We start from the raw sequence: 15959 nt of genomic DNA on the forward strand, positions 1-15959 counted from the left end.
TTAGGAGGAGATTTGGGGTGAGTGCTTATTTGTGACCTGGGTACCCCTGGAAATATAGCAGGGTGACTGTTACCCCAATGTTTCTATATAACTGTAACCTTGTTATGAGCTAAGGGGGCGCAGCCTGAAGGCCAGTTAGGAGGAGATTTGGGGTGAGTGCTTATTTATGACCTGGGTACCCCTGGAAATATAGCAGGGTGACTGTTACCCCAATGTTTCTATAACTCTTAAACCTTGTTATGAGCTAAGGAACCTGAAGGCCAGTTATGGGGAGATTTGTGGTGAGTGTTTATTTGTACCCTGTGTACCCCGGGAACTATTGCAGGGTTATCTTAATTAAATGTTGCCAGCGTACACATCTATTTTATATATGTTTACATTACCCAAATCCTTGTGGGCGGTGCGTGAGATAAAAAATGAATTAATTTGAAATTGATAAAAAAGTATCTATTTTATGGCACTCTGTATATTACTTCATAATAATAATTTGTTAATTATTTTTCATTTGTGGATTTTTCATTTGAGATTTCCAATCCACATAGAAAAACACAATAAACGTTACATATATTTCTCAATAATCATTTCATATATATAAATCAATTGATCAGTTTCATGTTTTATTTTTATTTTTTAAAAAAAAAAAAAAAAAAGTTGATGTGAAATCACAGTCAATAATTTAATTCCAGAATTGATTGCTTATAGGGATGCACCGAATCCACTTTTTTGGATTCGGCCGAACCCCCAAATCCTTTGTGAAAGATTCTGCCGAATACCGAACCAAATCCGAAACCTAATTTGCATATGCACATTAGGGGTGGGAAGGGGGAAACATTTTTTACTTCCTTGTTTTCTGACAAAAAGTCATGCAATTTCCCTCCACGCCCCTAATTTGCATATGCAAATTCGGATTCGGTTCGGCCGGGCAGAAGGATTCGGCCGAATCCGAATCCTGCTGAAAAAGTCCGAATCCCGAACTGAATCCTGGATTTGGTGCATCCCTAATTGCTTTTAAGAACATCCTTTGGAGGTATCGGTAAGTTCATTCATTACACGTAGTATTTGCAAGCAAAGTCAGTAATAAATTAAGTGAATGGCCTCAATCAGCTCTTGCTGGCAGAATTATATCTTAGGAAGTTATTTGTGTCTGTCCCGTTACTGCTTCTTGTTACAAAGTTATAAATCGCATGCAGTATGAACAATGAGGCAACATTGTATCCTAGAGCAGTACATTTGAATCGGCACAATCCTTTGTGGGAGAGGCAGCACTCCGGCTCTATAATCAGTATGACAGTCTGCGTTATTATTCAGTCTATAAACAGACTTTCATTGAAGGGCCGACACGACTGCCGTAGTTGCTCTCACAGTGGCTCCGTGTTCCGTCCAACTTCAGCTGTCCGCCAGAATTCTGAACACACTCTCGATTCCAGACTTCTCCTTCCTATCTTTCAAATAGAAGAAGGGGGATGGTGGTTAGCACAGTTTTTCCAAATGGTATGCGTCCAATTCCTTAATGGTTGCTCTGTGCTGCAGCTGCAGCAAATGATCCAAGTATAGGAGAAATGAATTCACTTGATAAAGGGTATTGAACCCGAAACATGTTATGTTTACCACTGCCTGGAATAAAAAGTTGTTTGCAGTAAGACTGCTGGAGTTCCTCTTCCTTCTCCTATACTTGGATCCTTCCTATCTTTGCCAGATTATCCGGACCGTCATTGAACCCCAATATCTCCACGCGGCCAACCATGGATGGCTTTGTCAGAGCGCTGTAATGTCATCCATTAATCGCCTCTTATAGCCCATTATTTGGTGAATTACATGTAAGTTGCTATGGCAACTTGTAAGTAAAACCATTTCAGATTTTTAATCATTTAATCTAAAGTCTCCATTTTATCTTATTTAATTTCATTATTATTGAAATATTTTACAGCTATACATTAAAGCATGAAAAAATTAATTAATAAAATCACAAGTGTTTTTTTTTAGGTCAAAATTATTAAATCCAAATGAATTTTTTATCACAAAATACCCCAAATTTACAATCTTTATTTAACCATTAGGCCAAAGTGTGTTGAGTTCATACATCCACCTTAATTCTTTTTCCAACAATATTTTGTCAATTTCCCCACCTCGAATTCCTGAGATTAATATCCCCAACAAGAGTCTAGTACTTACAGATCTTTGTGTTTTTCCCACATACCTTAAGGGGCATTCACATTCGAGGACATAAATTACTCCTGTTGTTTTACAATTTATGAATTCATCTTGAATTTCTTTTCACTCTGCAATTGTTACACTTTTTGACATATTTACAGCCTTTGCAGTGCCCACACTTAAACATTTCCCTCTCTCATTTTGGTAGCCATGTCGGTGATTTCTCACTACTCATATTAGTGAAATGGCTGCGCGTTAATTTTTCTTTTAAAGACGGTGCATGTCTCGCTGTCATTCTGGGAAAAGGGCCTACCAAACCATATAGGTCTGGGTCTGCCGTCAAGATGTCCCAGTTCCTTTTTAAGACGTCTTGTATATCATGCTGCTGATCATTACAGTCTGTTATGAATCTAATTTTAGTTTCTATTTGTTTTTTATTATTTTTAAAAACAAATTCAGGTCTGCTTGACTGTTTTGCTCTCTCGTATCGTCTACTTATTAGTTTTTTTACTGTATCCACCGGTTGGTCAGTCTCTGCGACAAGTCTTCTGCCTGAACTTCATAGTCAGCATCTTGTGAACAATTTCTCCATACTCACCAATTGGGATACCTTTTATAAGTGACTGTGGATGATGAGTTTTAGCCCTTAATAATGTGTTTGTGGCTGTTGACTTTCGATAAGTCTTACTACAAAAATCTCCATCTGTTTTGAAAATCAAGTTGTTTATGATAATTTAATGTTAATTTTATATTTTTATTATTCACATTATGTTTTTCAACAAATTGTAGCAAAAGGCCAGGATGACCGTCCCATAATAGAAGGAGAACGTGCTTCCTGGCCCACTCCGCCAGGATATTTTGTACTTCCCAACGTCCTAGATGAGCATGCGTAGGTCGGATTTCCAAAACCCACCAGCACTCCCTGGCCTCTCGAGTTAAAGCTGGTCCGGTGCACAGTTGAAAGGGACATACTAGCAGGAAAAAAACCGGCACTCAGGACTCAATACAAGCGGGCAAACCCTGCGTGTTTAATGCATTGAGTCCTGAGTGCCGGTTTTTTTCCTGCTAGCATGCGTAGGTCGGGGCACACGTTGCTCCTATGGTTGTGCCTCTGATTTGTCTATAATATCTACCATCAAAAACAAAAGAATTGTTATTGAGAACAAAAGTCAAACAGTCAATGACAAAATTTGTGTGAAGTTCATATTTTTTGCCCCTGCTATCTAGATAGTCTTTAAAGGCTTGACTACCAACTTTGTGTGGGATTGAAGTATACAATCCTTCCACATGTAGGGTTACTAATAGCACCTCATCTGAGATGGGCAGCTGATCAGTCTTCCTTATGACGTCGGCCATATCTAACACGAAAGAGGATAGTGTTAAAAAAAATATTCTTAAACTTTCATCAACATAATTGCTTAAACTTTCTGTCACACTTCCTATGCCTGATACTATTGGACGTCCTGGAGGGTCGTCCAATCTTTTATGGATTTTTGGAATTATGTAAAAAGTTGGGGTGACTGGATCTTTTACATTCAAAAATTCAAATGCATTTTTCAAGATTATCCCAATACTTTTTGCTTCGACTAAAATTTGTTTTCTAGTGTCCAATTTTAATCCTTCTAAAGTTTTTCATACTGCTGTTTGTCGTTTAGTTGTCTCATAACTTTTTTCTTATATTTGGTTTCCTCCATTAGCACTGTATTTCCTCACCTTTTATTATAAGACCTTTTTTACTTCGCAAATCTGCTAGGGCTAACCTGTCTTGTTTTGTTAAATTATCCAAATGAATTGACTTCTCTGATATTGCTAAAATGTATTTTTCTACCCTCTGTGCAAAAGCTTTTACATTGGGTACTTGTGAAAAAGCAGGCATGTACTCAGATTTCTTTTTTAATGAAGAAAATCTAATTGTTGCATCTTATAATATTAAGTCGGATTCAAACATTAGTGACTCCAACATATACACACTAAGATTATTATTTGTGGTTAAATTAATTCTGTTAGGTGTCTGTTTGTATATTTTCTTTAAAGCTAGCCTTCGGGCAAAGAGGTTTAAATCTTTTATGGTAGTGAATCTATCAAGCTTTTTCATGGGACAAAAACGTAGTCGCTTTTTTAACAGTGAAATATGTTGATTCTTTTAATTCAATGCTGGATAGATTCACAATTTGCAATTGGTCTAATTTGTTTTCTTCTTGAACGTTCTTTTCAAGAAATATCCCTTGACCCTTGGACCTGTCTCTCAGCTGTACTTGGTTTCCCCCCTCTTATCGCCCTCCTCGCTTTTCTTTTTCTCCATTTTTTGACTGCATTTTTCTCCCTAAATTGTTCTGTCATTTCTGATTCACTATCACTAAATGTTCTCATTGTGTAACTGATACACCTGGCTTCTCTTATAGTCCTCAGTGTCACGAGAATTTTTTTTCTTTTTCCTAATTCTAATATCTTTATTTTAATCAACTCATTCTTTATATTTTTATTAAGTGTGCTGAAGTTACTTTCTTCTTTCTTATTTTATAAATGTTTTTTTGCTTCTTCTACTTGTATATTAGCTTTTTACTGTTTTCATCTATCATCAGTTGCATGAGCCTAAAAGAAAGTCAGAAAGAATGGAATTCCATTTCTCAATGAACTCTTGACCAGCACTTCAAGTTAAATTGCTCCCCGGGATTTTTATTAATCTTAAACCCCTGGGGATCATTTTTGCTTTTAAGATATTTTCTAAACTTAGATCTCCCATCTCAGTCTCATCTGTTGTATGACGACTTTCGTATATATTTTAAACTAAGTACCTAATGATTGAATTTCATTTTCTGAAACACAGTAATTTTCTGATATATTTTCAAATACCTCGCTGATATCCGACTCCCATTCTGAGTTTCTTAAGCTAAAAGCCATATTGAACCAAATAAAAAAAACACTCGTTAATAGTTCTGAAATCTCAAATCGAATGCAAATCTTGTTTCTTTATAAATTTGTAAATTTATCGTGATGCTGCTGAACCAGAAACAAGAATAAAGAATGAGCTCTATTATATTAATTAAATGTTGGCAGCGCACACATCTATTTTATATATGAACTTTACATTACCCAAATCCTTGTAGGTGGTGTCTGAGATAAAGATTAATTAATTGGAAATTGATAAAAAAAGTATCTCTTTTATCGCATTCAGTAAATTACTTCACAATAATAATTTATTAATTATTTTTAAGGATTTCATTTGAGATTTCCAATACATATAGAAAAACACAATAAACATTTCATATATTTCTCAATAATCATTTCGTATATATAAATCAATTTCATATATTATTTTTATAAAAAAAAAGTTGATGTGAAATCATTAGTCAGTAATAAGTTAAGTGATTGGCCTCAATCATCTTTTGCTGCCAGTGCCCCATGAACTATAGCAGGGTGACTGTTACCCCAATATTTCTATAAATCTGTTGTTATGAGCTAAGGGGGCAGCGATTGAGGGTCATTTAGGGGGTGATTTGGGGTGCGTGCTTATTTGTACCGTGGGTAGGTACTAGTGATGGGGGGGTCAGGGTTTTCCTGACCTGCACCTGACCCTAACCCGCCCTGCTGCAGCCCGCGCCCACCCGCGCTTCCGGGGTCCTTTTATAGACCCGCCTCGCCACTGACGTCACAAAAGGGACAAGACGAGCAGACGCAAGACTATAGACCCGGAAGTCAGATGCCGGCATTTGAAGGTGGGGAGAGCAGGAGAAGAGCTCAACCCGCACCCACCCAGCACCCGTGAGGAGCAGTGCGAGGTCGACCCGAAACCGCGTGTCCCACGGGTATCGGGTCTGCCCGCACATCACTATTGGGTACCCCTCGAACTGTAGGAGGGTGACTGTTACCCCAATGTTTCTATATATCTGTAACCTTATTATGAGCTAAGGGGGGCCTAGCCTAAAGGCCAGTTAGGTGGAGATTTGGGGTGAGTGCTTATTTGTGCCCTGGGTACCCATGGAACTATAGCAGGGTGACTGTTACCCCAGTTTTTCTATATATATGTAACCTTTTTATGAGCTAAGGGGGCCCAGCCTGAAGGCCAGTTTGGGGGACATTTGGGGTGAGTGCTCATTTGCTGTATTTTTTAAATATTGCTTGTTACTGGGTAAATGTTAAAGAGAAACAAGGAATGTGTGGGTATCCGCGAGTGATGATATATTTGGGGTATATAGGAGCAGAACCTGCCGTTAGAAATCACAGGGCCCTGTACACCAAAATGTTGGGGCCCCCTGGCTTTTTTTTTTTTTTTAAAAAAGCATTGGTGCCAGGGCCCCCCTTACAAATTAAACAAATTGAGGCCCCAATGAAAATTTTTTTAAAAAAAACATTGGCGCCAGGGCCCCCCTTTCAAGTTAAAAAAAAATTGGGCCCCAAAGAATATTTTTTTAAAAGCCATTGGCGCCAGGGCCCCCCTTACAAGTTAAAAAAAATTGGGGTCCCAAAGAATATTTTTTTTTTAAAAAAAACATTGGTGGCAGGGGCCTATAGAGTATTAAAATAATATATTGGTGGCCAGGGGATCAAAATAAATAAAAAAACACAGACATTGGTGTTCAGAGATATTGAACTCGAGGCTTCAGGACTTCAACTGCTCCTCCTTTCGTGACTTTGGGTCTTTTCGCCTCATCAGGACTTCAATTTCAGTTGTTTTCGTGACTTCGGTTCTTTTGACTGTTTTTTGTAAATTTGGGTCTTTTCGTGGCTTTGGGACTTCGGCTATTTTCGTGGCTTTGGGTCCTTTCGCCGCTTTGGGACTTTTTCGCCACTTCCGCATTTTGGCTGTTCGGGACTTCGGAAGAAGGCGGCACAACTTCGGTGCTGTCAAGGAGGGCCCGGCTCTTTCGAAAAGTTCAGCACTGCCGGGCCCCCCTTCACTCCCGGGCCCAGTACACTTGTACCCCCTATGCCTCCCTGATGGCGGCCCTGTATAGGAGCCTATGCTTGTGGCTTTACTCAAATCACATACGGAGATGCCATATACTTCTATGCATATAGTCTAAATTGCTGCTGCACACTGACAAAGTGATTCAAGTTTTAGTTGTGCAATTTTATTGGCTCAAACAAAGTAGACAAGGCAATGTTTTGGACCTCATAGGGCCCTTTTTCAATGCTTGATAAAGGGCCCTGTGAAGTCTGAAACTTTGCCTTGTCTACTTTGTTTGAGCCAATTAAATTGCACAACTAAAAAGTTTAAACACTTTGATAGTGTGCAGCAGCAATTTGGACTATATGTGACTTCCTAACCATGACAGGTTGGGTAATACGCTGTTTCTCACCTGATCCAAAAGGAAGAAATACAGGGATTGAGCACTTCAGCATTGAGTGGAATATAATTGTATGCAGACCATACTTTAGATATATAATATGCAGTGGATATATACATACAGTACATATATGGTGATCAGAGATGGCACAGTGAGAATGAAGAGGTTGTTAGTGGGTCCTGCAGTTTCTTTTGTTTGAATGTATGAATTGAATGTTTGCCAATGAGCAGTTTTATAAGCATTAGATTCATTCAGCATCTTCTCCATAAAAGTTTAGTGACCCAATTTCCAAGGCTTTGCCCCCCTCCCTCCCCCCAGCTCCCCCCTTACTGTCACCTTTTGTCTCAGCACAATTCCCTTTTTCATGGAGAGAGAGGAGAGAATGTCACTTTGTCCCAGTGTAGCCGGATTATGATGCCCATAGCGAAGGGCAGGGTGTGCCCATTACACATATTACAGGGTGCGGCTGGGCATTCCCTGTAGGGCACTAAGCACCGGGTAGAGGGGAACATTAGAGAGCTTCCCCACATTGATCCATTTGCTGTGTCTCTTTCAGGCTGTCCATGCTGGAATGCGAGTGAATATTAACCAGAAAGGATCTGGAGCTCAGCAGGACCATTCGGGCATGCGCACCTACTACTTCAGCGCTGAAACACAGGAGGATATGAACGGCTGGATCAGGGCGATGAATCAAGCTGCACTCATGCAGACACCCCTAGGGGCACAGAGGCAAGTTCCCTGCAGTACTGCACTCAAGCAGCAGAATATCTGATGTACTTAATAGGCCAATTAGAATTTACTTGCAAGGTGTCCTGGAGTTTTCTGCACCCTCACACTGAACCCCTTGTTCCAGTTGACATTAGGTTTCCTGACATCTGTGCCCATTGGGTTCCTGTTCTGCAAAATGTAACCTTCTGTGCACAGATCTCTGAGGAGCAATAAAGGGTGGGTAAGTGAGATACATGGGATTATGTGTATTGTGTCTCATCTCTGTGCTGTCTTTTCTGCAGTGACAGTGCGGAGTGGTCGGCGGCACAAGTGGATAACCATGTGGATTCCTATAAAGAACCGGCACAACCAGAAGGCGTCCAGAGGAAGGAGAAATACCAGGGCGCCAATGAGAAGACTCTGCCCAGCAAGCCAGAAGAGCCGAGGCGCGAGTTGTTGGAAGACAATCGATATTTCCTCCCCAGGTCTAAGAACTTGCTGGTTTCCAGCAACAGAGAATCGGCTTTTACTGATTTCTCCAAAACCTATAGAAGCCAGAAAGCTCAGCCGCAGCCTCAAACATTGGAGAGGAACGGGAACCTCCCCAGCACCTACAGCACAAGCCCCATCCAGCAGAATGGCACAGACGGGTACAGGAGAGTGTTTGTCCCCCAGGCCAATATGGAGAGGCATGGCCAGAGGAGAAGCAACATGGTTCAGGTGGAGCAGTGGGTCAAGGTGCAGAAAGACAATAGGAGGTGAGTATTTACCTGCCGAATACAATCATCTCAGGTTCTTGTCTCAGGCCCAGTCAGGGTGACACCCCATCCCAGTTCCTTTTATTACTTATCTGCTGGTTCCAGCGCTCTTCTGCTCTGTACCATGGGCAAAGCTCTCATGCTGTTTTGGGAGAGGGCAGTCCCACAGAATCCCAGAATGAGGTTTTGTATCTTTACAGGGGCTGTTGGCAGTGGGAAGGGCTATGACAGCCCTATCCCAAAAAGAAAGAGCTATACCAGGTACAAGATCACAATGGCTCCTCTGTATCTTTTCCTTTCAGACCTTCGGATTACACTGTCCCTAGACACGTAGTCAGTCAACACAACCTTCATTTTGAGAACTACCAAACGTTGCCAAAGACCACCCGACAGCCTTCCGGAATGTCCCCTCCAACCAACCGGCATTTGCCAAGTGACTATAAATATGCCCAGGACCGAGTCAAGAACTACAAGATGTCCAACAAGGAGCGCAAGGCCACCAAGGAGGGGACCGTGTGGCAGTTGTACGAATGGCAGCAGAGACAGCAGTTCAAACACGGCAGCCCCACCAGCCCCATTTACATGGGCGCTGCTGATGTGGTGGATCGGAGCAGGAGTAAAAGTACATTAGATGTTCCCCGGTGCATTTCTGTTCCCCCCTCTCCATCAGACGTCCCCCCATCACTACCTTCAAAAACCTTTTCCATCAGGAGGCCGAACACCCCCTCTGAAAGGGTGACAGTCAGGCCAGAGGAGAGGCTGTCGGACGCCCCCTACATTGGATCTCCGCAGAAGAGCCGCGTCCATGCTGTAAAGGTAACGAGCCTGATGTGCACTATGGGTTCTCCTTCAGTACTTCACTGACTTTGCACTTCAACAGAAATGCCTTTGCTTTGGGGGAGAAAGTCCATCTTTTTGCATGTACATAATGATAAACCTCCCTGGCTCTATTTTTGGAAAGGCAAGTTCAGTGTGTGTGTGTGTGTATAGAGCAGAGAAACAATGGCATTGGGGTGGGAGGAGCCAATGTTGGCGCTGCGCAGGTTAAATGTTAATTATGAATCTGCCAGAAGGTTGTGAGTTAGTGATGTGCCCACTCAGGGAAAGTAGCATGTTGGTATAACTCATAGTGATTCCTCTCTGCCCGTTTAGTTGTGCTCATACCCCACCCGTGATCCGCCGTGTCCCCAGTATAATGGTCCCTCTGTGCTTCCTTTCCCAGGCTGCGGCCCACGTGAACAGGCGCTCGATGCCAGCTTTCGGGTACATGACTCACACTGTAAGTGCCCCGAGTTTGCATGGCAAGACGGTAAGATGTTCATCTTCTTATTTGGCATTCTGTAGTTTCCGGCTAGACTCGTTTCTGTTCCCTGTTCATTTAGAATAGAAAGTATCCACCAAGCCTAACGAGCGATATAAAGACGGGGAAAATGTAGCCGTAATAATTACACACGGGGATGCATATGGGTGCAGAGCTTCTTCATCTGAGGCACAGGCTCCTGGCACTGCATTCAGTTCAAACCCAAACCTCCCTGATTGCTCTCCCTTATATTAAATGGATTCTAGACTTGCCCGTTTGTCACAAAGCCCAGAATTTCGAGCAGCTAAAATTGTCAGAACCACGGAAAAAGAAACTGCAGCCGTACAGAGGCTCGAAGTGCAGCAACTCCGGCCCAATGCAGCGGCCAGCACCCTCCCACAGATTAGGAGCACCTTGAGGAGTTCAGGAGACAATCAGGCTGAATTGGTCAGTGTGTGAAATTACACAATTGCCAAATAAACAGGCGCATGAGTGAAGCACCCTCTCAAACACATGTCTGGCTGCTGCTGGCGTATTTGTGCTGCCACCTAGTGCTCACCATTGTTCCTCCATGCTCTGTACTGGGAGTCATTACTTCTTCATCCTCTCCTGCTTCTTCACTGCTTGTTTGGGGGGAAAAACATTTTGTCACCTACTTGCCCCCTGCTAAATGCCACTGCAACATGTGTAATAGGGCACAGTCAGCAATGGCACAAGCTTTATGGTGAATAAGCCCCATAGTGCTGGAAGGTGGAACTTGTAACAATCCCCAATTTGGGGCCCTTTGCTTTTGTACAGGGCCCACTCTGCTTTGTCTCCAGACTATAAAATAAACACAACAAGGGCTGCACTGCCCAAAGCAGAAGCCTGTCAGTGAGAAAGAAAATGATTGGTCAGCAAAGTCTGCGGCCATAGAACTGACAATAAATCCAGGGGCCCAGATCAATGATTGGCAGCGGCTCCCATCTCTCTCACGCCCAGGCCTGAGGGGAGCGATCTCATTAATATCGCTAAATAATTAATGCGCCTCGGGATCAATGCGCCACGCTTTGGTACCGGGGGCTGTTTATTAATAACCCGGCACAACTGCAGCAATTTCCACAGTCAGAGCCAATATGCTGTTTTGGGTTTTGGCTTGTCTTGTGTCCATATGCACGGGGGCTCTGGGGTTTGTTTTCATGTGATCCTTGTACAGACTGTACGGGAGACTGGGGGAACCCAATCGATACACGCAGCTGGTGGGTACCACTAAAATCACTATTATAATCCTGTTTATAGCAGGGACATATTCCACAGTGTGTTCACTCACCTTGTCCCTGCCCAGCTTAAAGGGGTGGTTCACCTTTAAGTTAACTTTTAGTATGTTATAGAATCGACCGTTCTAAACAACTTTTCAATTGTTCTTCATTATTTATTTTTTATAGTTTTTTAATTATTTGCCTTCTTCTTCAGACTCTTTCCTGCTTTCAAATGGGGGTCACTGATCCAATCTAAAAACAAATGCTCTTTAATGCTGCAAATTTATTGTTCATATTCCAGTCTCTTATTCAAATTAATGCATGGTTGCTAGGGGATGTGCACCCGAGCAACCAGATGGCTGAACTTGCAAACTGGAGAGCTGCTGAATAAAAAAAACAAATAACTGTAAAAGCACAAATAATAAAAAATGAAAACCAATTGTGAATTGTCTCAGAATATCACTCTCTACATCATACTAACAGTTAATTTAAAGGTGAACGATCCCTTTAATCTCTACTTCACATACACCCTAGGGCCACTGTCACTGGGGCAAAAAACAACACACCTCGGCACTTGTGTCACACGTGACTCACGACGTACTCCAAAGGACCATTGGCATCTGTTCATGTGAACACACCATACGTTATTAGTTGCTCCATTCCACAGGCCAGCTGGTCATGTAAATGGGAAGTCATAAACGCTGGTGCATGCTTCTCTAGTAACAAAAACTTTTACATGTATATTTATATTCATGGATCATTTTGTGAACCCTAGGAGAGATTGTTTAACATGTTCTCTGTTTCCCACAGGCGGATGACACCTATCTGCAGCTGAAGAAGGACTTGGAGTATTTAGATCTAAAGGTAACAGCACTTGTACCTCATTCCTGCTCCTTCTACTGACTGGATTTGCTTTTGGTTACAGGCGTCTTTTAATCTGTATCCTGCAAGGGCAACAAACACACAATAGACTTTGCCGTGGCTGCTGTTTTCTTATGGCTTACACTTTTTAGTGGGAACATAAAACTATGTCAGCATAGGTATTCCCTGTACTAAGCACAATTTAGCAGGAACTGCCCCCTAAGTTTTCTTATAGTCTGTACAGAGAGATCCCATAAAACTATGGCAGCATTGGTATTCCCCTGTACTTAGCACAGTTCAGCAGGAACAGCCCCTAAGTTTGATCATAGTCTGACAGAGAGATCCCATTAAACTATGGCAGCATAGGAATCCCCCTCTACTAAGCACAATTCAGCAGGAACAGCCCCTAAGTTTGATCATAGTCTGACAGAGAGATCCCATTAAACTATGGCAGCATAGGAATCCCCCTCTACTAAGCACAATTCAGCAGGAACAGCCCCCTAGGTTTGCTCATAGCCTATACAGAGATATCCCATAACAATTATGGCAGCATAGATATTCCCCTGTACTAAGCACAATTCAACTGGCACATGTTGGATTATATGGCCTTTAAATCATTGCTTTGGTGATGACATTGTGGTGTGGCCAATGAAGCTGACACTCTCCAGGTCAGCAGATTTCTATTAGTGAGCCACCAGTTTGTGGTCCATTTGTGCTGATGCCCGGGCACCACATTACACCCTAATTACTGGCAGGAAGGAAGGTGAAATCGCAGTGTTTTATGTTTTCTCTTAGTTTTGCTGACAGCAGCCCCACAATCCTGACCGTTACACACACACACTCCATTAGAGTCTGGAAAGTAACATTTACCTAATTGTTCCCCCCTGTTGGTCCCCACTAAATGAGAAAGCCCATCAGCACCTCTTTGTGCATCTAGTGACCCATATATGTTCAACTGCCCCGCGGGGCTATAGTGAAACACTAAGGGACTCTGGGCACAGGGCCTCATTAACACTTCCCCTTTAATTTGGAACAGATAAAATATAACGAACCTCTGGTCAACCTGGTTCACAGTCTCTTAAAGAACTCCACCCCGGGGTATCGAACCAGCATCAATGTAAGCCGCCCAGTTGGTACAATGTTCCCCGTTCTACGGCTTGGCAGAAAGCGCCATCGGTAGCGTCATGGCTGCTCTAGTGTCAGTGATTCACTTCTCTGTAGGTTTTTTTCAGTTCCATCTTTCCCGAGCGCAAAAGTTTTTATTTTTTTGGCTGCCTTTTTGTTTGCTTTCATAGCACCCCCCCCCCCGGGGTACTTCATTAGATTGTGAGCTCTGTGGGCAGGAATTCGTTGTAGCCTGTTGTGTTTCAGTTGCTGCCAAATGTTCCATTTCATTTCTGTTATATTTGCTGTAAAGGGAAATCCATAGACTATTATGAGGTGCAGCTTCCAGTGTCTGACCCCATTATACAGGTGGGAGTCACAGACCTCTGCTCTCCTTCCAGAACTGGATCCTTTAACTGTGGGGCGACAGTGTCCATTTATTATTTACTCTATTTTTCGTCTTGTCCCAAAAAACTGACCTTTCCTAAAAAAATGCAAATGTTTCATTAATACAAATCCCTTTTGCCCCCCAGGAGAGGGGGAATCTGGGCAAGTGCTAAAGCTTTATTGTATGCGCTTCCTTTCTTTGCAGCAAATGTGGTGCTTGCATGCGCTTGGCTAATCCACTACCTACATTTCTCAGGATCCTCTCTGTCCCCGGAATGAAAACACTCTCTTTTACTGTTCTTTAGGTTTCTGGGAGAGAATCACAGAAAGATCGCTCTCTGAAACCCGTCAGGATTGCCGAAAGTGATGTTGATGTAAGTGCCAAGATGCATACTTCCCCTTTAAATGGTACATTGTCTCTGTATCAGTGGATTTCCATTGTAAGGGATGTGACTGGCAGGACAAGCGCACACAATAAGATGTGTAGCCGTTATCAGGCCTGACACCTGTGCCTCGGTGCTGAGATGGCCAATTAGATAGAGCCGCTGACAGGAACCCGTTTGTTATTGTATATAAAATGCAAATACAAATGAGCCAGTAAATCACAGGCACGTGATTGGCCATCAGCAAAGGCCCGATCCTGTGCATTTCAGGGTTTCCATATCGGCTCGATCTCTGTGTATCTTGTACTGTGATTGTCAGCCTGTCTCCCCCATAGAATAGAGAGCATTAGACTGTCAGGGGGTCTATGGAGTATGATGCCTCTCTGGCTGGTACCCCAATTTAATCATTCTACCCTCTGTGGAGGGATGGAGCAATTATTGCAGGGAGTAATGATATAGACAGATTTCTGGTTCTCCCTTAAGTCCTGTAAACATAAAGTTTCATATATTGATTGTGTTACTGTTAAAGGTGAATCACTTTTTTTCTTCTATTCTTTTCTGCAGGTGAAACTGAGCATTTTGTGTGAACAGGACCGGATCCTGCAGGACCTGGAAGACAAGATCCGAGCCCTGAAAGACAACAAGGTGAGAGAGGGGTCAATGGATCCCGGGGGGTGAGGGTGCAGCCGGAATGGAACATGGCGTAACCTCTTGTCTGTCTCTTGTTGCAGGATAAACTGGAAACTGTCCTGGAGGTTCTGCACAGGCAAATGGATCAGTACAAGGAGCAGCCACAGCACACGGAGAAGATTTCCTACCAGCAGAGGCTCCTACAGGAGGATTTGGTGCAGATTCGAGCCGAAATGTCCAAAGTTTCTACCGTAATTATTATTTTTGGTTTCTGAGGGAAAATTAATGTTTAGGATCTGCCCTACTGACAGCCAGAACATTGCGTTTGGAGTTTTCTATGCACCATTTTGAGTGTTGGGCCCTTGTCACATTCTTGTAAAAGTCAGCTCAAGGGCCAGATGTTGCAAGTCACCATTCTACAGTATTCAGTAAGTGCAGTGTCCATTAATTCAGTTAAATTTTAACAATTCCCCCCCCCCCATTGTTACAGGATATGGAAAACGCTTGGAACGAGTACATGAGGTTGGAAAACGATGTGATCTGTTTACGGCAAATGTTACAGCAACAAATGAACAGATCTCTGTCTTCTCAGGTCAGCTGACTCTTAGCAAGGTTTGCTTGCCCTTTAAACCCCTGTGTGCAAAATAAGCCAAGTGATAGCTGCTCACATGGAGATGCTTAATCCATTACAACTGTGTTACCTTGTGTTCCTGTCAAGGCAAAGGGGCAGTATTTTATGATGGCTGATGAAATGTGATTGGTTACTTGTATTAAGTTAATAGCAGCCAAATACTCAGAGCAGATCTACTGGCTTTATCAAAGGCATTCTTTCCCCCGAGCACTGCTGATCCTCACCAGAGATTCTGTTTTCAATGGCTGCATATGCCCAATAGTCGGGTGACCCAAAATGGTGGGACCAGACAATAAGATAATAAGTACAGGAGGAGCCTAGAATAAGACTGCTGTATATACATTCTATTTAATAGGGCCCGGTCTAATTATACATTTGTTTCTGTTTGTTCCGTAGGAAAAGGCCCAGATGCAAAAGGATTTGTGGAGAATTGAAGATGTTACCGCCGGACTCAGCGCTAATAAGCTCACCTATAAGGTTCTTGTAGAATCTTTTAAGAATCCAGGTCAGTGTCATGAGT

General features: G+C 42.5%; 1 protein-coding gene across 9 annotated transcripts in view; it reads left to right on the forward strand.

The window, feature by feature from the left end:
* Positions 1-15959, forward strand: part of plekha7.S (pleckstrin homology domain containing A7 S homeolog) — an 86682-nt gene that overhangs the window by 61643 nt on the left and 9080 nt on the right. For 6 of the 9 annotated variants that reach the window (XM_041561047.1, XM_041561051.1, XM_041561054.1 and 3 more), the window contains 11 exons: positions 7996-8168; positions 8450-8905; positions 9208-9721; positions 10128-10214; positions 12254-12307; positions 13341-13421; positions 14101-14169; positions 14743-14823; positions 14910-15059; positions 15299-15400; positions 15836-15944. In XM_041561047.1, the coding sequence (XP_041416981.1) occupies positions 7996-8168; positions 8450-8905; positions 9208-9721; positions 10128-10214; positions 12254-12307; positions 13341-13421; positions 14101-14169; positions 14743-14823; positions 14910-15059; positions 15299-15400; positions 15836-15944 (1876 nt within the window). The remainder of the gene's footprint in view (positions 1-7995; positions 8169-8449; positions 8906-9207; positions 9722-10127; positions 10215-12253; positions 12308-13340; positions 13422-14100; positions 14170-14742; positions 14824-14909; positions 15060-15298; positions 15401-15835; positions 15945-15959) is intronic. The other 3 variants (XM_041561048.1, XM_018260375.2, XM_041561049.1) reach the window with 3 other exon arrangements.

Source organism: Xenopus laevis, chromosome 4S, assembly GCF_017654675.1.
Source record: "Xenopus laevis strain J_2021 chromosome 4S, Xenopus_laevis_v10.1, whole genome shotgun sequence".
NCBI classification, from domain to species: Eukaryota; Metazoa; Chordata; class Amphibia; order Anura; family Pipidae; genus Xenopus; species Xenopus laevis.